Raw genomic sequence first — 22992 nt, forward strand, 5'->3', positions numbered from 1 at the left:
CAAGAATCAGTGAAATGATTTGATCTGTGTATAAGGTAAAGAAGAGCAGTGCACTGAAGGTCACCACTGAACTGTGTAATTTTATTCTGAAAATGCAGAAGCCAGTTTTTTTTTTTTTTTTTTTTTTTTAATATATGTATACAACAGGAACTACATTTATTTATAGTAAATCATTTATTGTTTCATTTTTGCTTCTCAAGGGTTTTTTGTTTTTCTTTTCTTTTCTTTTTTTGCCTCTCCAGTGCCAACCAGATTTGTTTGGCTGGATCATGAATGTGCCAGGAACCAAATATTTTGCTGCTTAAAAGTTTATGTGGTTTTGATAAAGCAGACATAGACACTCATATAATCACACATTTTAATGAATGAAAAAGGAGGAAGTTCAGTAAACATTTTGGTGGCGCTACTTACATTCGGAGTAACTGCAGTTAGTCAGTGTAACTATCAACGTAACATCAGAAGAATAAACAGCAAGAGCTCTTAAATGTGCTATATGCAACAGCGACAGTATCTTTCACAATAAATGTTCTCGAGTTCATGATGCGATGGTTGTGACTGGCACAAGGTTAGCTCAGACCCATGAAATCTACAGGAAAAGTCTGTAACCTTTTCCAATGATTCGTCTGCACTGAAGCGATGACATTGACTTTAACTTCCGTTCCCAGTACCTCAGTGTACAATAAGAGCAATAAGTATCCACAAAAGTGTAACAAAACAGGTTGACATTTTTTAGAAACCAACCATGCGGAACAATGTATGTATGGAGGGTTAAAGTACTGCTAGTTGTTCTCCAATATTAAGCAAGTAGTGTATTTTCATCTGCACTTAATCACGGAAACCACTAGTAATGGTCGGGGCTGTTGACTTGCTCTTTAATATGAGGACTGAATGGTACCTACCCTTATTAAATGCCTTCTCTCAATGATCCCTTTTTTCTCTTAGCTTTATTCACAACTCAAAATCAGCGTACTCATAAATGAAATTTCAGCTTTCTATCTGGAAAGGTTTTAAAATAAATAATTACAAAATCAATCACAAAGATATTTTAAATGAATTAAATGTATTCACATGGAAGACAACATTTACAATAAAAATTAAAAAAAAAAAAAAACTTCCAAAACGATCAACACTGGCTCCTATTACAATAAGGCTAATAGGCTAATAATTATCTATGCTTTTGGCCACTTTCAAACCACTGTAGCCTGTATAAGCAAAGTGAATTAAATGACCGAATAAAACACCAAAAGTCACTAAAATCCCGAAAACACAAATTTATTCTTTAACATATAAAAATACTATACCAAAATGAAATACAAATATATATTAGAATCTGTTAAGCATTCTGTATAAAGTGAAGGGCTAGGGAGTTAGGAAAAGGAAATCAAAGCGAAAACAAACACCCACCAAAATTAAATGAAATAAGCCAAACTGCACTTATTTGTGTTTTAATTCTAGGACGATGTTCGTGGTAATTTGCAAAACTTCATGAACGCAGTAGCTTGCAGAGGTAATACTGTAGGAATCAAAAAGAGAACATGGTGGAATCTGGGAAATCGTTACTGTTTATGGGAGAATTGTCACTTCTAAGAGGTGTGTACAGTGTTGTGGTCATAACCCATAGTCATATTGTACCCCTCAAACAGTTTCAACACTGACCAATATAAAAAAAAAATCGCAGTGGCGTCGCATATTTAGCAGTGTTTTGATAAGCGATGTTCTATTTTCTGCTCAGCAGTACTAATATTAACCACAATCCAGACATCACATGACAATGAGCATGCATCTTAGAAAACAGTGTGATGAGATCTATCTAGCGCTTGATTTCAGCTCTCCCTTACATTCTGTAGAGTTCTCTGTTTGAGGTCATGGAATGACAAACACTGTATGGAATAGATCGAATGGATCCTTTTGCTTGACTTTCACTTTCTCGATCTATCAGAAGTCGAAATGTTGTAAAGAAGCTCCCCTCCAACAACGTAACTCTATATTATGGCACCAGGAGCGTCGCAGAGCTCTTCACACTTTCACATGGAAGGCTGTTGGGTATTTTTGGCCCCCATGTAGTTTATTAATGATGTTATTTGCAGTGGAAATGGGGCAGGGACACATGGAAGAGTCCCGTGTGCCACGCATAACTCAAAATGACTGGAAATATCTGGCAAGACAGCATGTCGTTCCATGCATATCTGGTTTCACACGTTCTATTTTACCAGCGTGTCTCCGAGGATGTATTCTTCCACACAGATATATCATACGTATAGTTTTTTCAGGCATGGTGGAAATGTGAATGTTCCTTTCATCACCATTACAGAGTCTTATGTGCTCAAATACACGTCCTGCACTGCAGAGAGAGTCAAAAAGACCATCATTTTCTTGTAATGCATTACTACTGTCCTGCTTTTGGGCTGAAACAAGCCAGGGGCCACCTCGCTCGCCTTCCTCTCAGCTGAGTTGATGTTAATTTACCTTTCTGAGACCTTACAAAAGGACAAAATGGGGTTGAAATTTCAGGCTGTGGTGGAAATATAAAAGGGTGGGGGTTAGAGTGATGGGGGGGGGGGTATGTCTCTGTATACCCAATGAAAGACATCTATTTCTGTTGGCTTTTTGTGATGGCTCTTTCTGCGGATCTGTCAGACTGTGATGAGGTGGTGATGCTAGTGGTTGTGTTCTACATGCATCCCACACAGCCACACTTGATGGTCTTTTCAACCTCCTCGCTGAAGGATGTGCCATCGCTGCACTCGAAAGTGTATGTCCTGCGTTTCATCCTTTGACTGGCGCAGCAGGAGCCGGTGTCGCAGGAACCGCTGCATTCCACCCAAGACACCATGCGTGTGGTCTGACAGATGGCGTAACCACGCTGGACCTGGTAGAAGTCCCGCACTGGCTCCCCGTGGCACTCAGACTCTAAAACAACATGAAAGTCAAATTGACAATGGACCATTACTCATCAAATAGCATAAAAAAACTAATTTAATAATAGTAACGGAGCTATCCATGCTTTATCTCATCCGAAACAGAATGCTTGACAATGTCTGGAGGGTTGTGCTTATGTTTTCTTACCCTTGTCACATAACTCTCCATTGTAGCCCATCTCACAATGACAGTAGGCATCTCCTGTGTCAGATATCTGACAGTGACCATGTTTGCATTGGAGCTTTCTGCATGGATTGAAGAGCTCTTCCTGCTGGTTGCACAGGGCTCCATGAAAGCCCTCCTGGCACTCACAGCGGTACGACTGCGTGTCCATTGGAATACATCTCCCATGGACACACCTGTGTAAAGAGAATGAATGAATTAAAGCATGACATGTTGTGCCTTGGTCAAGTCTGCTTATTTCACCTCAAGAATTTGACTGACTTGCTGCCCAGGCAGGGGTTCGCCGAAGGCTGGTCACAGTGTTGCCCACTCCATCCGGGCTGGCAGTGGCATATGGGGCCTATGGCGGTGTTGGGTTGGCAAATACCATGAAGGCAGTATATCTTTCGGCAAGGCTCACATCCGGGCACCACACCAGGTTTCATCTGGGTTTTGGTAAAGTCTTGTAGCTCATTATTGATGTAAAGGTTCTGAATACAGCCATGAAAACTGGAGCTGTTTTGGATCTGCCAGACACGGGGAGCTATGGGGTGGACACTGACCGGCATGCCTGATTCAGTGAGAAAATTTTGTAAAAGCAGAGTTGGGAAGAAACACTGATGCCACATGAATTCAGTAACCATTAATGATATATGTCAGGGCTCTATAAATCCTGCTCCTTGAGGTCAACTGTCATATACAGAGTTTATCTGCAACTGTTCAAACACAACTGAATAAGTGAATCGAGGTCTTCAGGATTACTGGAAAATTACAGGTAGGTGGATTTAATAAGAGTTGGAGCTAAACTCTGTAGGACAGTGGCCCCTCTAGGACCGGATCTGAAAAACCTGGGTATACTGGTTTGGTGATTTTAGCCAAGTTCAAGAGCAATAGAGCGGAGAGCATGTGTTGTGTCTAGGTAGGTTTATAGGTGCACAGTCGTGATTGACAGTATTGTACGATTATTTTAGCTGTGATGGAGGCAGATATCCTTGGTGCACTCCTACCTCCCACATATAGTGGAGCTTCTCCCCTCAAGGGCTGCACTTTACCAAAGCTGTCCATGGTTGTTGGGATACCACCATCTATGGAAAGGTTCACCATCTGGTCAAAGGTCACCAGTTCTACCGTGTGGAACTGACCATCATTGATGGTCTCAGTACTGTGTGTAAAGCAAGCATGAAAGATATCTGATCTGAAATTTAAATTGCATTGAAGCTTTATAAATGTTTCATTTGTAGTCAGCTGCTGAGTGGAAAATACAGAATCACGTGATCTTTTGAAAATGAAACGTAGTGATCAGTGATCTTCATAATCAATAATATCCCTGCATGCCAACATTTCATTGGAATTAAATTAAAAATACAGTTCAAAACTCCAGATCACCTGTAGATTGCATGACTTGGTTGGCTGCCAGGGTCATAGCTGACTTTAACATGACCTTCATGAAGCTCCACAGCAATGTGGTCATTGTCCCCATTGTACAGAAGAATGCCATTATCTTCTGCTGTGGACACCTGAGAACAGAACCAAAATACATCATATATCATCAGTAGATGAACAGTACAAACCTGACCGCAGTGACAACCTAGTTTGCCAATGCCAAGAAATGGACCTCATTGCTACACTGGTTACCTGTTATAAAGCATTTCTACTAGTTTTTTACTAGTTCTGTATGCTGCAAGCCAAGTGAAAGATGTTATACAATAACACTGGCAAATTTCATCCAATGTTTTTATAAAGTTTGAGTTTTGTTGAATACCTGTAGTGTGATGTTAGCCTGAGGCCAGTTCTTCAGGTCACTCAGTAGCAGGTAGGAGTCTCGGTCCACAAAGTTGACACTGACCAACTTTTCACAGCGTGGTCCACCAAACCCTTCAAGGCACTGACACAGTGCATGGCCCCCCCGCTCCACACAGGGGGCATTGTTTTGACAGTCAGCCAAGTCGCAGAGAGAGCGCGGAGTAGATGGGACTTCACAAAGCTGTCCACTGCACACAGAAGGTTTCAGGTCAGTTTTGATCATTTCAAATCTAATTCTGATTTTCTCTGTCATGAGCATGTCTCTGAGCATTTGTAAGAGATGCTGCATGAAAAGAGGCACATACTTCAATTGTCTGGGTCTTTACACCTGAAGGTCTTAATCACTGTTGTAAATAATGGCAGGAACACAATCAAACATTAAGGACTTTAAGCAACAGCTGCGAATGGAACGGAAGTAAGCTGTTACACCGGCGTAGCCGAGAGCGTAAAAATCACTAAACAACCGTAAACATGACGGCACAACACAGCATTCAGTCATTTACTGAAGTATTATAAAGTATTACGAGGAGGATATTTAGCCAATACTTACATTGTTCACTTCACATCATCTCTAGTCCATCACCTAATCTATTCTAATAGTCATTTTCACTAGAAACAGCATGTACAGCTGCTTGGACCCGCAATCTTTTTCTTTTGGTCACTATCAAAAGCTCATGAGCACAGATGAAAGTTGGAGCATAGGCTGGTTTGTAATTTGAAAGCATTGCCCACATGCTCAACTTACTCTTCATCACTACAGCCCAGTATAATGACTGCATTACTCCTGCCACTGCCCTGATTCACCCAGCAATCTCATGCGGAGGCAACTCATTTCCTACCTAAAGAGGACTGAAAACCATGGCCCCAGATATAGAAGCGCAGACCCTTATCCCACCATAATAAATGCCCAGCTCCCCACCTGTAAAACTCTCTGTTCCTCTGCTGGAGCAGAGGATATTTATCCATAAATATCACAAACAGAATAGTTGACATTTACTTTGGCTTCAGAAGTTCCTCATAGTGTTCCTTCCACCTTCAGACTCAGACTGATATCTCAGCAGTTTCTGGTCCTAACTGACAATAGCCTGGACCAGACAATGCCTCTCCTGACTAATGCTGGGTACACACCAAAAGATAATCGGGCTGATTTGGGCCGATTTCCCCATTCCGACAATCCTAGCTATCTCCCGATTATCTTGATGGTTCTAAAGATTATCTTATCAGATTTTCTCTTGCTGTGAGGTGTGTTAAGAGTGTCCGAGCCTGATCAGAAGAACGTTGGAGCCGCCACGATCGCGAATCGTAAATAATCAACATGTTTAATATTTGCGATCAGAAATCCTGATGTGTGGGGGGAACCCTGAGGACAAACGCGCGCACGCTCTGGAGATTATTACATGAAAAAAACAATATCCAATCAGAAAGTGAGATGATGGAAGACGGAAGCAGTCATGGTGCAGCACAAAGTGAAACTGATGTGGACAGCAGAGATGGAGGATCAGCTTATTCTGAAGTCTCGCAAGATTTTGCGATTTTTCCTGTGTTCACAGTCGAGACTCTGGTTGAAAATCTGTTTGTGTGTGGTGTGCTGTCTTTGTCACATCATGGCACACCACACACTATAGGAGCAAAACGGTTAAATCTAGGATTTGATTTTTCTCACGTTTGGGCTCTATCACATTTTGAAAATCTTATAAGATGTAAAACATATATTTTGGTGTGTACCCAGCATAAGCCCTCTGATGGTTTGCCTTTACCTCTTTGAGGCTGAACAGAAGTACTTTGCAATGGCTACTCTGAGCTTTTTTGCCTCTACAACTACTGTGGCCAGTCAGCCGAATCACCCCACAAGGTTAACCATTCCTGAAAGACCTCCACCTGCAGATTGACAGCCTTCATCACCACCTGTGTCTACCAATGTGTCCACTCAGGCTCCATGTCTCCAGCCTCCTTGGAAAAAAAGGAATAGCACCTCTGAAGGTGGGAATTAAACATCTTCTGGACAAGAGCCTTCACCAAACATTCCCAGTTCACCCCCACAGTCTGTTTACGTTTCCTGGTTTTGTCTGGCAGCTACCTCGCTATTTAACCAAACTCATTATCTGGTCATGATCAGTTGACAGCTCCTCTCTTTACCTGTGTCCAAAAGAAGTCAGATGGTACAATATTACATTCCTATATACAACCTTATGTAGACACATGGTGTTTGTTGTGGCCAATTTTCTCTATAACTGGGCCCTTGGTACTATACATTGTCCCATATTTGTTTCTTGAAGTCACCTAGCAGTACAATGGAGTTTCTAGAGTGGTAGCTTAAGTTATACCAGACAGGCTGAGAAATGAACATGATATAAATGAACATTATCTAAATTGACTTGAAATGCTATCAAGGTAATTCATCAGTTTCCCCAGTCTAAGTAAAGTTAGTTCCCAAATTATCCTCATAACTGACTTGAAATGCTATCAAGGTAATTAATCAGTTACCCCAGTCTAAGCAAGTTTATTTCGTAAATTTTTACATGTAATACAACCAATACACTTAACCAAAAGCTCGTTTTCATATTAATGTTTTGTACTCTTTTATTTGCACTGTGATTTGCGTTTCGTGTAGCTCAGTTGGTAGATTATTGCGTTATACCTTGATATGCAATCATGCTATCATGGGTTCGATCCCAGAGAACGGACGTGAGGGTGTTGTGTTTATGGTCAATAAATCATAATTTAGCATGATTTCTGTGAGGGTTAGGTTTAGGGGATGGGTTAGGGGTGGTCATTCGAACGAATAAGCCACCTAGTAAAATATGTACGAATTACTGTGAGATCGGTGTAAAAAGTCCACACATTGCATTAAAATAAACGTGCGTTTTGATTGGTAATGACATGATACGTCATTTTATGACGACAGACGCAACGCGATACTGTCATTATTTTTTACGCCCGCTAGAGGCCGCTTAACTTTAAAACGTAAATATAGGTCGTAATAAGGTGCTTGCACAAACGACCTAAATGGTCGTTTTTTGTTGGAGGACAGGCTGTTAGTTCCCAAATTATCCTCATCTATGTATTTCAAGTTTAATAATGTTGAGTACAAAAAGAGTAAGAGAAAGTTGTACTTTTGCTCAGACACTCAACTGAGACAACTTTTATCCAACATGACTTATGAATGGGTAATACCACAGCAAAAGCCATTCATCCGACGGAGATGTAGGAGTAACATGAAAAGTGCACTCCATGTCAACACGTTTTCACTTAACTGAGTCAGATCAAATCCCTCCAGAATTAAAAGTCTGCTGCAGTGTTGTGTGTATCTAGTGGGATTGATGACAGACAGTGATGGGAGGTGGCAGGGCAATCTCTCTGAATCTCCCTGAATGCTTTACACTCCACAGTATCTCCGCAGGGATAACGAGTACTTCCTACCTCTGACACAAGAAACTCCAAGGTGCATGATGAGGCAGTGTGTGATTAAGGTACACTGCTAAAAAATTGGTCACTGGTTGCCAAAATGTCTTTAGTTAATAGAAAAAAAAACTGTTTTGCAAACAAATCGTCTGACATTACTTTCAGTCTATCAAAAGATGAAGTGCAATTCTGGATCACTGATGAACTGGGGTTATCTCCACTGATGTTAACATGTAAAATGGTGTAAAGAACTGACCTGTAGGCCTTGGGGCAAACGCAGGAGTATCCGTTAACCTCGTCCACACACTGTGCCCCATTCTGACACCTGTGGTCCTTACAGTCGTCATAGTTCACACTGCAGTCGTCACCCACATAACCAGGTGCGCACATACACCTAAATCAAACACATATGCAACCATTATTGAGCTCTTTGAAAACAATTGATTATTTGGTTAATTAAAAGGCTGTTACTCGGCTACTAGGTCAAAGGAGATGAGGTTACTTTGGGCCAGTGACTGTGATGAAGCAGGTGGACTGGTGCTTGCAGGGACTGCGAGTAGAAGCACACATGTCCTCCATATCCTCACACATCTCCCCTACACACACGCACAAACAGTGCAGTCTGTAAGTCTGGTGTTACAACTATATGCATTGTCTGTAATTACAACTATGATTTTGAGAGTTTGGGAGAATTGGTAGATTTTTATTTTTTTGTTTTGTTGTACTTTTGTGAATTAGTGAATAATTAAATTGTAACTATGAATATACCTATAAACTTAACCCATATAGTTAACATAAATTACCCAGTGCTCTCTTAGGTAAGTACATTGTAATTACACACATACTGTAAAATAAAGTGAAACCGAAAAATTCTTTGTGGTAACACTTTATTTTAATAGTCCTCTTTAGAAATTTTACTAACTTTGCAACTACATGTCAGTTTATTCTGACCCTAACTATAACAGTTAATGTACTGTAGTTGCAAATTTACTTGTAGTTAGTAGAATGTCTAAAGTGGACTATCGAAATAAAGTGCAGTTTTGATTTAAAAAACAAATAACATTAATGTATGTGTTCAGGAAGTAGTAACACATGTACCTGTGTAAAAAGGGGCACATAAACAGGTGTAATTGTTGATCCCATCTATGCAGGTTGCCCCGTTCTGACAGTCATTGTCTTTACACTCGTCGATGTCAATGTCACATGTGGGACCTTCAAAGCCTGCAGCACATGAACAGCTGAGAAAACACAAATGCGTCATTTTTAAATAAGGATCAAGCTTTCTAAGCACCGAGAATGAATTTCATGAAGACTTCCAGGTCAAATTTCACCCCAAAAGCAAACCATAGAATATAAGAAACAACTGCTTTTGCAGCTTATTTAAGAAGAATACATTTTTTTACACTCTGATATTGTTTTCAGAACAATTGACACCGATGTAACAGACGCAATGGTTTTTAAAATGAAAATAGATTGAATTTGGCACAACAAATAACCATTTAATGTATGCTTTCAACCACTGCACACATTAATAAATGATAAGGAAAAGATGTTGAGGCTCACCTAAAGCCTTCATCCTCTTCTCCAGACATGTGGCATGTTCCTCCGTTCTTACAGGGCTCACTGACGCAAGCGTTGAGCGGCGTCTCACAGTTCTTGCCCTGTGTGTGAAAGGAAATGTGTAAACGTTTCATGTCCGTCTATCAGGATTCACGTTGCTTGTGTGTTGTGTGCTCACCTTGAACCCCTCTGAACAGCGACACCTGTAGCCGTCTGTCTGATCGGCCTCGCAGCTGCCGTGGTTCAGACAGGGCTTAGACATGCACGGGTTACACTTCGCTAGTATAGCAGCGTCCACTTCACCTGCACACACAGAAACACAACCCTTACTACCCTGACAGACACCGAATAAAATCCCTCAAAAATCATCCAAGGACGCACAACGGGAATCTGAGTGTCTTTCTCAGAGCAAAGACTCTGATGAGGTATGAAGGACAAATCTTAGGTAACAAGATTATTTAACCAACATGTCAGTCATTGCATGGTTAATACCTGATGAGACGCAGGGCAGACAATTAAGCACTTGTGGTCTGCAAAACCAATGGATTTCATGGACTTTTCTTTAACCTTAGTCATGCATCTTACCTTGACATTCGAACCTCTTGGCAGGGGTGGTGAGCAGTAATTTTCCCTCCATGCCATGCGGTCCAACACAGCGTGCGATGCCAGGCTCCTTGTAGCCGGTTTTCACCCAGTCAGAGAGCCAGCGCAGGCGGCAGTCACAGTGCAAAGGGTTCGCACCAATCGCTCTGAGAGCAACCACACCATCCAGCATTAAACAAATACAGATCTTTTAAGACAACCAAAATGAGATGCACTGAACAAGCCCTGTCTGTATATAATGTACAGTACACAGCATAAATGAGTACATAGATATACTTCTGTTTCTTAATGATCACTATTACTACTATGGAAAGAAGAAAAAAATGTAAATCCATTAACCACATATTTAATAAAAACTGAAAAATATGTCATTCCTATCTGTAAAACTAGGCAATTTTGCTTAAAGGTATACTCCATCCCAAAATGAAAATTTTGTAATTAATCAATTACCCCCATGTTGTTCAATTTTGGTAAAAGCTTCGTTCGTCTTCGGAACACAATTTAAGATATTTTGGATGAAAACAGGGAGGCTTGAGACTATCCCATACACTGCCAAATAAATAACAGTGTCAAGGTCCAGGAAAGTATGAAAAGCATCGGCAGAATACTCGAATTTCATACTTTTCTGGACCGTGACACTGTTATTTATTTGGCAGTCTATGGGACAGTCACAGTTTCATCCAGAATGTCTTAAATTGTGTTCCAAAGACGAACTAAGCATTTACGGGTTTAGAACGACAGGGTAAGTGATTAATGACAAAATTTTCATTTTGGGATGGAGTAACCCTTTAAATGCAGGGTTGCAAAAATAATTACAATGTTGAATCAATTTTAAGAAAAGTGTAATATTCCAGTACATAGTATGTCCTCCATAACTTTAAAACTGCTCTGCTCTGACTCTTCTTGGCACTGCGTGATCACATCTATCCTGTTTAACTCCAGAAGGACGACCTCCTTTAATGCCCTGGTCTTTAATGAGGAGTGTCTCTATAAAATATTTTGGTTCAACATACTCACGTTCATAAAAAATTGCCTTTATCTTGCACCATTTTTTCTTTTTTCTTCCGTTTTATTTAGTAAATTTCAGGACCGTGTACTTATGTTGCAACGCAACATTTGATCACTTTTACAAGAAAATCTTATTTTCTTATTATTTTTTGATCATCCAGTCTTGAAACAACATTATATCTTCAAGGAACCCTAATGCCTTCTATGAAAAGGGAAATGGAGAGGTTTCGGAGAGGCTGTACTCATTTATGCTGTCCTGTTTTACAGCATCATTGCTGCTAGATGGCGCTGTAGACGTCCTAAACACACGTCCTAAAGCTGTTGCAATGGCCAAACAAAAGCGTGTTTGAATTCTATTCAACTCCCCTAAAATAAAGACAAATAGCACAAGAGGCTTTGTATTACAGTGAATCTACCAGAAATATGGGAAATAAGGGATCGTTCACCCAAAAATAAAAATTGTCATCGTTTACTCGTTCCAAACCCACAAGACATTTGTGAAGTTTGGATTTGTAAAGTAAAATGTCCATGGTGAAATCCCAGCAACCCACACTCACATTTGGCTTAATGCTTTTATAAAATGTGCCAATTAGCAATATTATAAAATGCAGCAATATTCAATATATAATAACATTTAGTACTATTAATCATTATTCGGCCACGTAATATCACATGTCATGGTAGTTCATGGATCTGAGGACAGACAGACTGACCACCAAGAGCACAAGCCCTGGGAAGACACAAGATGTGCATTCACGGCTCTCTAAACTGTAGCTTTAGAGCAAGCAGACGTAACACACCGGATGAGCTGTGCAGTATTATCAGCGCTCAGAGTATTTTGTGAACGGTCTGCATATTTAAACATGCATTTGTTTGGATCTTTACTCACAGATGTGACAGCGATGCAGCATCGTTGAAGATCCCATCAGGCAGCTCTGAGATGTCATTACCATGCAGAGATTAGAACAACGCGAGAGACACAAGCATTAGTGACGTTTGTGACATTACCAGCGCGCCTCACACTGTTTCTGACACAAAGTTTTAATGGACACACTGATGATATGATTTATGTTGTTCATATCTTCTCAAATGGGTTTTGATCTTGATAAAGGGTTCAGTGGGGGTTTGAACTCAAAAAAAAAAAAAAACTATTTAGAGTTTATGTGTTTTGAGTTGCATATATAATTCCCATCCATTTGGACAGTTTTAACATAAAACTAATGAACTTCATGTGATGCATATTTTTTTGTCATACATCAATGAAACATCATATTTATGCACTCAAAAAACCATAGCATTGTTTATTATTAACTATTTGCATTTATTTGATTTTATTTAAATAATAAATCAATAAATGCATTTATTCAAATTGCTTATAATCAGCATGAATCTATAAACTGTAAAAACAACACTGCAAAAAATGATTTTCTTACTTCGTATTTTTGTCTTGTTTTCCAGTACAAATATCTAAATATTCTTAAATCAAGATACATTTACTTTAAAAGCAAAATGACTTTTCTTTAAAAAAATTATAAAGAAAAAATAGTGCTGCTTTATGGCTGAATTGAATTTGTTTAATTATTGGTGAACTTTGCTGAATCGACATTGTTATTGAATTAAACTGAATTAACACTGAGCTAAACTGAGCTGAATACTGTAGTGTAAATGCTCTTTACAAATAAACATGACTTGACTTGATAAACATGCATGAGCACAGCTGTGTTTTCTGCAGGTCTTGTTGGACACCTGCCCTCAGCCGGAGCTCAGGTTTATCTGTTTCCATGCTGCAGGTTCTGAGGAATTCAGGGATGCTGGTGTTGGGTTACTGAACGCACAAATGACAGGCAGGGCAACCATAGAGAGACTGTTCCCTGCTTCATGATTAGCTGACAACACAGCTGTAGAGCAGCACGAGTCTTAACACAATTATCTGTCATCTTAAGAGAAGCAGCAACAAAATCACAGCCAGTCATAATGTTTTTGAATAATGTATTTTGTACCGCAATTTCTGCTTATTGTCTCATCACATGTTGTTTGTTGCGGTCATTACAAGTAAAAAATGTAGATAGCATTAAAAAGATGTGATTTTTTTACTTGTTTCTTGCCACTCTCAGACCTGAAGTCATTGATTTCCAGTGCAAAGTAACTGGTGGCCATTTGTTTTTGTGTGAATACGTTCATTCATTCATAATTGATTCCAGTGATTTATTGATACGTTTTACTGTGGTGAATAAGCTGAAGGTAATAGCTGTTTTATGACCAGTTTGAAAGCTTCATGCGACTGCCACTAAGGGGTGAAAAGCCACAATCCTACTTGAATGTTGGAGACGATGGAAAGGCAGCTTTAGTGCTTGATGTTAGGTAGTAAAGAGCTACGTACAGCAAGCGGAGAGACCGAAGACCTCCAAAGGCCAGAGTCGGGATACAGCGAAGAGCGTTATAGCTCAGGATCCTGCAGGACAAAATCAGACAAATCCTGCAGTGAGATTTCAGTGTCTCAGCTGAGTTTCAGCATAGCATTAATGTTGTTGAGGACATACAGGGTCGTCAGCTGACTCATGTTGGCAAACGAAGAGTTGGTCAACGTGCTGATTTTGTTGTTACTCAGGTCTCTGAAACAAAAGATCACAACATGCCCATCAAACCAAGATGACAACCTGTCCAAGAATGCATGTCTGTGAAACGCTAAGAGCGAGGCATACACTAGCTGCAGGTTTTTGAAGTTGGACAGCTCCTTCGGCACTACACTGAACTGGTTTCCATCCAGATACCTGCAGACACAAACTCATTGTTAAAGCCATCCAGAGGATAGATTTGCATATTTATCTGCTTCTGACTTATGGCTTTAGAAGGCTTGTATGGACCACTTTTATGATGCTACTTTCTTTGTGTCTGTATGTGTTGTGTGTGTGTGTGTGTGTGTGTAGTGCTGTAGCTCATAGACAAAGTATGCGTGTGTGAAAGTCTGCTGGGCGTTCGGCAGGACTGACACAGCCTCTCAGCACCTGGTCGTTGTGTTTTGGTAGGAGGAGACAGCTTTAATGACTGGCTGAGAGCACAGCACACCTGGCCAGAGTCAGTGAGAGCTCTAGCCAAATGAGAGGTTTTCACACTCAGAGGAATGACAGGCATCTGCAGACGGTCTGTGTGTGTCACTCCCACTGAAAACCACACTCATTACACTCCTGCTTCACACACACTATCGCACTGACAGGTTCTCACACTCAGAGGAATGACCTTACTGATAACAAGAAAGGTTTCGCATTTATGGTTTTATCTTTGTGTGTTTGTGTGTGTGTGTGTGTGTGTGTGTGTTTTGTACCAGGTGATGTCCAAAACCAGATCAAGATAAGTCTAAGCACAGATTTATCATCTGTATTTCAGATATTCATGAACTGCTGTATGGTATCCTGAAACACTGCGTGCAAACCATGTGGGATGTGATAAGAGATCTGTTAACTTTAAAATAATCTTTTTAGATTAATATAGTGTTTTGAGAGTGTCTTAAATGAAAGAATTTCTGTAATCGGCAACAACACAAAAATATTTAGACCTAAATTTAAGATACATGTATTTAAATGGCATAACCCAATTCTATATTCAATTCAAATACATCTTAAGTTTAGGCATAAATATTTTTTGAGTGAATCTCAAAAAGTAACATTTTCTCAGTTGCTGGGTTTCTATCTCTGTGAATTGCTCTGGGTATCTCCGCCCACTGTGAAATCTCATTGGTCCTCATTTTGTTCCACATTAACATGACATGCTCTGATTGGCTGTGATTTTATACCTTTTTTGAGGGAAAAAAAGTTATTTCTTGATGCTGGAAACTTCAGGATACAATGACAGAAGGTGTAATTATGTTCCGAGTTTTGACTCACAGCTCAGTGACGTTGCGCGGGATTCCTTTGGGTAAGACGTACAGGTGTTTGTTGCTACAGCGGACCATGGACTCCAGACAAGTACACTCGGTGGGACACTGGACGGGTGGCATGCAGCTCGCTTCTTCTTGATCTGCTCACATCAGAGAGACAGAGACAATGAATCATCATGCTGTGATACAATCAAAAACATAATGCAGTGTGTCAAATCAATATTTATAAAGAAAAGAGCGTTTACCCTCTTGGCAGCGGAAGTCTGGTAACGCTACATCCTGCAGGGGAATCTCTTTGAGGAACGCCGGCCGCTGGCAGCGTGGGTTTCCCGTGACAATCTTACGGTTCCTCAGCCAGCTGCTCAGCCACGCCAGATGGCAGTTACAGTTGAATGGGTTAGCCAGCAGATTTCTGCCACACACACACAAAATATATTAATTAGCCTTGTCTGCAGCACCAAACTTGCCCTAAACAACAAGCTACTCTTTCTACGGAGGATTATTTTGTAATTCATTATGCCTAACACTGGATCTCTAGTGTATGGTGCAGCATAATGTCTGGTATCTACCCTTCACATATATCCCATCATGATTTGTGTGATTTATGGGAGTAAATTTCATCATGTTGTCAATAATTAGGAATGAGATTGTTTATAGGCTTGTATTAATGCCCGTTCACACCAAAGTTGAAAACTTTAGGTTACTAACTTAACCATGGTTCTCTGATAACATGAAGTGAGGTATGGGACTATGGGAACACCACAGGCATGACCGATTGCAGAAGCACCAATTGCTCCACGTCTGCCAATCATGGCAGACCAATCATTGCAGCAATCAGGGAGTCCTGCCTTCCTGTATATAAACTGCAGCTACCTGCTCTCTTCTCTTCTCTGTGCTGAAAACAGAGGTAATACTGTGAGATACCTCACTTCATGTTATCAGAGAACCGGGGTTACGTTAGTAAAAAGTTCTCTTTCTTACATTAGTTCGGTATCTCACTATGGGAACTCCTGTATAGCTGGTATACTGATGAAGCAGACTAAAGATGAAAAAGATCTGAATTAAACCTCTTCGACCCATAAAATTGCTTAAAGCAGATCAGTAAAAAAATTTCGAAACTGGATTACCCAAGTGCTCAATGTACAATTTGTCCAATCGCTCCCAAGACCAAATGGTCAAGTGAAGGTTCTGTCACATCCAGTCTATAGAACCTCAAAAAAGTGTGCTACAAAAAAGACCAGCTTGCAAAGCACAAATTTCCTGGATAGAAATGCCCTCAAATAGTGCCCAAGACATAGGTATACCTCTGGTAGAGTGAGCTTGTAAGTCCTTTGGGGGTTCTATATTCGTGCTATTTTAACATAACAAGATCACCCTTTACAACCCAGTGTGAGAGGCATTGATGGGAGACAGGCTTTCACTTAAAAGAGTCAGCCCATAAAACAAAAAGCTGATTGCTTTTGCGAAGTGCCCTGGGTTTTTGCACACACATTTGTAGAGTCTGCACTGGACATAAACAGTGTAGCCGGTCCTCCTGTGGACATGAAAAAGGAGCCGGATGGAAAGCCATCAGATACACGGAGAGACTTGAACCAGCGTGATTGAATTCATGATCAAACAGGACTTTTGAGAGCGCATTCAGGACTACGGAGTAGCAGTTTTGATACTGGATGTAAACGCTGTGCTCCTCTCATGATTTGGCAGACCAGAGGACACTGGCCTATGGTACCCAAATCAAGTCCTATATAGCATGCTAAGACTGCGGCCAAATAAACCTTAACCATTTTTTTTAAATTTATTTATGTGCTACTCTCTCAGTGCAGGAGACCAAAATTCTCTCACTGTTCTGCCCTCGAACACAGCTCCCCAGCCAGTGAGAGATGCATCCGTCGATACCACTTTCCTCAATACAACCAGACCTATAGGGCATCCTGTCTTGAGAAATGTACCACTTTCCTCAATACAACCAGACCTATAGGGCATCCTGTCTTTGCACTCTGTGGCTAAGACAGCTCCTAGAGCGGATGACTTGTTGAGACCACGTGTTGAGACCACCAGACCCAGTAACTGGAGGCACAATCTGAGACAGTCTGTTTTCCCTCGTTGAAAAAGGGAGATGCATCCTGTCTTGAGAAATGAGACCCAGGTAGATTATCTCCTGTGAAGGAGTCAGACAGCTTTGCCTGGTTTATCTTGAAACCTATTCTCTCCAGATGAGTCACCAGTGTATTCGTATCGAGCTCTGCTTGGTGCGGAGATGGTGCGCAAAAGAGCAGATTGTCAAGATAACATGAGACTCAGACTCCCATATTCCTTAACGGAGTCAGAGCCCTTGGAGCCAGACAAAGATCAAAAGGAATTTTCACTCATATGCTGTGTTCTGATATGCAAATCTCAGATACTTCCTGTGTGCAGTAAAGATATCTATGTGAACATATGGATCCTGGAGATATACCTGACGAATATTTTGACAAGTTTGGAGTGAAAGCATTTTTGAACTTTCTGAGGTGTTTGTTGAGGACTTGCAAAGCCAGAATGGGCTTAGGAATCATAAAATAATGTGATTAAATTTCCCTACTGCATTTTTTTTTAATTGGAATTATTCTTATCACTCCTTTTTCTCAGTAAAGAGGATATTGAGTTGACTCTCCCTGGGCCACTGACATTACAACTCCATTGAATACAGGAGGTTTTACAGTGAACTGGAGTCTGTCACCCCTGTTTTGGGGGGCACCTGGGGGAAACAGAGAAACTCTTGAGTGCTGTCTCCAATCTCTTCCTGAAGCTTAACTGAAATCTCAGGTAGACAGCCTCTTCTTGCAACCGTGGGGTTTAGCTGAACGATTTCGCTGCTTTGGTTTTAAAATCGATAGACAACTTAGTCGTGGCCTTGAGACAGACCTCCAGAAGGTCTGTGTCCACCTGTACAGGGGAGAGTGAGCTCTCATTCTGTGACCTCGGTGAATAGACTGATTTGAGGAGAGAATGGCATCTTCGGTGTCATCATTCTCGTCTTTCAAGGTGGTCAACAAGCACCTCATCATCATCATCTTCCTCCCTGCTAAAGAATTTTCAAACAGCGGGGGAAGGACGGGTGACACACTATCCATCATTATCTCCCCACAAGTTTGAGGCCAGTGGACACTCCATGGGTTCCTCTATTGGTTGAGCAGAGAGGCATGGGTCCGATTATACAGCGGTTGCCACTCAGAGTCTCCTTTCTCAGGATTTAGTCTGTAAAATATTGAGCAATAATTCCAAAAGTCTGCTGAGGAGGTAGCTGCGGTTTATATAAAGGGAGGCAGGACTCCCTGATCACTGCAGTGATTGTTCTGCCGGGACTGGCAGATGTGTTGACAATGGTGCTCCCGCAATTGGTCATGCCTGGGGCGTTCCCAGAGTGAGATACCGAATGAATGTTAAAAAAAGAACTATAACTATAAAGTTTTAATAATCATTCTAGAACTATGAGAATATGGACGTCCACACCACAACTATAACGATAAAACCACAGAGGTACAATATTATTAGAAATCACTTCCAGGACATTTTTTCCAGCAATGAACAATCAAAACACTGACAGCCAATCAGAATCCAGCTGACTTTAAAGAGCTACAGCATTTAAAGCAGCAGACGACAAAACTGCAGCACATGCTTGTAATAAACAGAACGTTGTCATTCATTGATGTGAACGTTAATATATATATATATCGTCCTTGGTGTGAACAGGCCTTTATGCTAGCAATAATAAAGCTTCATGAAAACTGGGTAAAAGCCACATACATAGTGTTTGTCGCATCATTACCTTATTATTTTATAACAGTTTGTTTCAGAAATGTTGTGCATTTTGTACAATGCAGCATGCTTGTTTAGGGAAAAAAAAGCATTCCTGTAGCTCAAAAAATAGAGCACGGTGCTAGCATTGTGAAGTTCATGGGTTTGATTCCCTGGGAATGCAGGGAATGTGGCCAAAATGACACATTATGACTTGTTGGCAGAAAGTCTAATTTTATCTATTTTGACTCAATGCATTGGCAGATTTTTTAACTTGACCAAGTCTAGGGTTGGATTCTGATGGTTCCAGCCCTGGTACTGTGGGTCCGAGGTGGGGAAATATGAAGTTCAACAGTAAAGGCTCTCAAATGGTGCTTTCACACTAAGCATGAAACAACTGAACGCCATCAGCTAATTTCTATCTACAGGATAGGTGGTGCTGACAGAGAATGCATTTTACGCCTGCACACTAGGTAGTGCAACTCACTACTCTGCATTGTCCTATAATTTTTGACCACTGAGAAGAAGAATTACTTAAATGTTTGGTGCATAGCACACACAAACTGTTAAGAATTCAGGTGCTAAGCATCCTCAAACGAAAGCAAGAACATGTTTTGACATTCTAGATAAAACCACAGAGGTACAATATTTGTTATATACTGTGTTTAAAGAATAAACAGCTTTATGTGCTAAAATGCCACCAATCTCAACCTTGTGTGCAATGTGATCTAAAGCTCAAATCTAATTGGATGTCTCTTTCATCACAGGGCAATGGGGAGCGGGGGGGTGAATTAGACACACTGTTTGGGAAAAAATCTTGCTTTGTCGTGCCACGATTGATCTCGCCTGGTGTGAATGGCTCCATAGGGATCTATTGTTTTGATTCAGGAACGTCATTGCTCTGTACATTTGCATCGCTTAATCGCACCCAGTGTGAGAGACCGACAAAGCTTTTGAAAGTCAAATGATAACAATGTATGAGTGAATAAATGAGGAAAATACACTGATTTAAATGAACTGAAAAAATGCTGAAGCAACTGTCAGGCTCCAATGGCACGGCTTCCCAGCAATGAGCCGGCTCAAGTTAATGATTACAGGAAACATCTGTCTCTACCACCACATGCTAAACTCCTTCTCAGGATTTCTGCCAATGTGTGTTGAGATAGAGCAGCGGTTTGGCTCATACAGGGTTGAGAGGCTTTGCAGCGTGTCAAAGGCTCCGGGCGTGATGGTGGTCAGCGAGTTGTCGTAGAGCGATAGCAGACGGACGTTGTGCAAGCCCGTGAAACTGTTGTTGTGAATGCAGCTGATGCGATTGTTGCGCAGCATTCTAGAAGAGAAAAATGAAAAATGAAGATGAATGCACAGAAAGAAAACTATATATTATGGCAGAATCTGATTGGTTTTTGGTGGAAAAAACTGGACTCACAGCATGCGCAGGCCATCCAGCCCTCTGAACATCCCGCTGTGCGCTGAATCCAGCTGGTTCGCCGTCAGGTGCAGCTCATTGACCGAAGACGCTCCCTCAAATGCCCCGTCCTCGATCTCTGAGATCTTATTGTTGCTCAGGTTTCTGCAGATCAAATGGCATCATCAGTGAAGCATCACAACCAGAGCGTCAATCAGACGTGAGAGCGGCGGCACTTACATTTTCTTCAGGTGAGAAAGCGTCTTGAAAACCCCTGTGGCCTCTATCGTCGTGATCTCATTATTATTGAGACGCCTTGAGAAAACAGAATGAGATTAAATAAAATAACAGACCTCTGGCATTCACTGTTTGCAGACATATAGCGCGACGTGTTTGTTACAGCCTTACAGTTCAGTGGTGGATGCTGGGATGTGCTCAGGGATGCGGTTCAGCCGTAGATTGGAGCAGTCCACTACATTTGACTCGCAGCGGCATTTGGCTGGACAGACTGGGTCATTATTACAGTCATAGCTCAGCCTGGCGTCGTCCGTTCCTGGAGCACACACAACACTGTTGTTTTCCAGGCATTTGAGCAAAGACTCGCAGTGAGACACAATCAGAAGAACTTAAGACAGGAAGTGTCTAAATGCACCAAAGCTCAAGGCTGTTATCTAACAGTGTTCAATAATTAAAGTGTACGCACACTTCAGGAGACAGTGAGTGTTTGTCATTGCAGCCAACTCCAAATCGCCACAGTTGGCATGATCTTATAATTAGGCACCATAATGATTTCTTACTTTGTTGTATTGAAATTAAAGTAGCTGCTCAAAGAGAGTAATAAGAAAAACCACAGCTTTGTATCATATTAACAAACACTCACCTGGGATGACGTACTGCTCTTTGGCTACAACAGAGACACAATAAGACAATAGTCACCAAAACTGATCATACACCATGAGCATCTCAGCATAAAAATACATAAGGCCACAGATGAGCTTTGGAAAATGGACTATATCAATGATAGAAGTCAACAGAGATATAGTATAGAGTATAACTGTACAGGCTCCTTATGTGTAGTGTGTATACAGTAGTACAGTGCTGTGATATTCAGCATGAAAAATGGAGATTTTACATTTTTCAGGCTTGTATTTTGGTATGTGTATCAATGCATTTCACCAGCTGTTGTGTAGAGGCTTTCTTGGACAAAACATGTGTGAGAATCAGGTTCTCAGTATCAAGCATTTAATTCACATACTAAATGGAACACAGAAAATAATGACGTTGACAGTCTTCATTAAACAGAGCTGGAAACTATTTGTGATAAATGGCACCTGATCACCATCTGTCATTTCTAAAACAACACATGTAAGCCCAAAACGCACAGTATACTGTACACTGCTGTTCAGAAGTTTGTATTTTTTATGTTTTTGAAAGAAGTCTCTTCTGTTCACCAAAGCTGCTTTTATTTGATCAAAAATACAGTAAAAACAGTGATATTGTAAAATATTATTACACTTTAATTTGCTGCTCAAGAAACATTCTCTGTATGAAATCGATCAAAAGGACAGTAAAAACAAATGTATAGTGTTATAAAGATTTCTATTTCAGATAAATGCTGTTCTTTGAACTTTCTATTCATCAAAGAATACAAAAAAAATAAAATGCATCAAGGTTTCCACAAAACTATTTGGCAGTGCTACTGTTTTCAACATTGATAATAATCAGAAATGTTTTTTGAGCAGCAAATCATCATATAAGAATGATTTCTGAAGATCACGTGACACAGAAGACTGGAGTAATGATTGCATCACATGAAGAAATTACAACAGATATTCACAGAGAGAACTGTTTTAAATTGTAATAATATTTCACATTTTTACTGTATTTTTTTGTCAAAAAAATGAAACCTTGGTGAGCAGAATTTATCAAAATTATCAATTATTCCGATCTTTTGACTGCTAGTGTATATTTAGCAGATGCTATAATGTGATAGCACGTGTTTCACCTGCAGACTGACTGTAATTTATGGTGTGGAAACTTCTCATTCAGTACAATAAGAGGTCACGCTCATATTGTTTTTGATGAATCACACAGTGTGTAATAGATAGTCAGTATGACTGTGTGTTCGATGGTTTTGTGATTAAACATCATTTAGTTTTGACTAGTGTTTAAAGTTGAGGTTTACACAGTGCTGTTGGTAGTGTTGTTTTTTTTACAGTTTGTGGTTTTGAGGATTGTGTTGTAGGCTGAATTGCCAGTGTTTTACCGGAGCAGCGGAACTTCTTGCTCTTGATCTGGCCGATGCGTTTGTTGGCGAGGCGGCGAGGGCTGGTGCAGCGGGCGCCGCTGGTCTCGATGGGGTTGGAGCGCAGGTAATCGGCCAACCACTTGAGATTACAGTCACAGATGAAGGGATTCTGAGCCAAATGACTGCAGCGAGACAAACACATTCACCTTATCAACAGCCCTGCTGCTTTTA

At 40.6% G+C, this 22992-nt stretch overlaps 1 protein-coding gene across 1 annotated transcript in view; it reads right to left on the reverse strand.

Annotated features, from left to right (window-relative positions):
- Nucleotides 1-344: 344 nt before the first annotated feature.
- The window catches only part of slit1a (slit homolog 1a (Drosophila)), a 61682-nt gene continuing 39034 nt past the window's right edge, over nucleotides 345-22992 (reverse strand). The window contains exons 14-37 of the mRNA XM_042768397.1: nucleotides 22780-22943; nucleotides 21394-21417; nucleotides 20922-21066; nucleotides 20754-20828; nucleotides 20535-20678; nucleotides 20292-20435; nucleotides 15577-15743; nucleotides 15339-15471; nucleotides 14160-14228; nucleotides 13998-14069; nucleotides 13837-13909; nucleotides 12347-12417; nucleotides 10432-10595; nucleotides 10025-10149; nucleotides 9850-9947; nucleotides 9385-9524; nucleotides 8789-8882; nucleotides 8543-8680; nucleotides 4844-5072; nucleotides 4468-4598; nucleotides 4089-4243; nucleotides 3364-3652; nucleotides 3067-3278; nucleotides 345-2910 (exon numbers count right to left, since the gene is read on the reverse strand). Of these exons, the coding sequence (XP_042624331.1) occupies nucleotides 2672-2910; nucleotides 3067-3278; nucleotides 3364-3652; nucleotides 4089-4243; nucleotides 4468-4598; nucleotides 4844-5072; nucleotides 8543-8680; nucleotides 8789-8882; nucleotides 9385-9524; nucleotides 9850-9947; nucleotides 10025-10149; nucleotides 10432-10595; nucleotides 12347-12417; nucleotides 13837-13909; nucleotides 13998-14069; nucleotides 14160-14228; nucleotides 15339-15471; nucleotides 15577-15743; nucleotides 20292-20435; nucleotides 20535-20678; nucleotides 20754-20828; nucleotides 20922-21066; nucleotides 21394-21417; nucleotides 22780-22943 (3295 nt within the window). The 3' untranslated portion in view covers nucleotides 345-2671. The remainder of the gene's footprint in view (nucleotides 2911-3066; nucleotides 3279-3363; nucleotides 3653-4088; nucleotides 4244-4467; nucleotides 4599-4843; nucleotides 5073-8542; nucleotides 8681-8788; nucleotides 8883-9384; nucleotides 9525-9849; nucleotides 9948-10024; nucleotides 10150-10431; nucleotides 10596-12346; nucleotides 12418-13836; nucleotides 13910-13997; nucleotides 14070-14159; nucleotides 14229-15338; nucleotides 15472-15576; nucleotides 15744-20291; nucleotides 20436-20534; nucleotides 20679-20753; nucleotides 20829-20921; nucleotides 21067-21393; nucleotides 21418-22779; nucleotides 22944-22992) is intronic.

This window comes from Cyprinus carpio, chromosome A13 (assembly GCF_018340385.1).
Source record: "Cyprinus carpio isolate SPL01 chromosome A13, ASM1834038v1, whole genome shotgun sequence".
Classification (NCBI taxonomy): domain Eukaryota; kingdom Metazoa; phylum Chordata; class Actinopteri; order Cypriniformes; family Cyprinidae; genus Cyprinus; species Cyprinus carpio.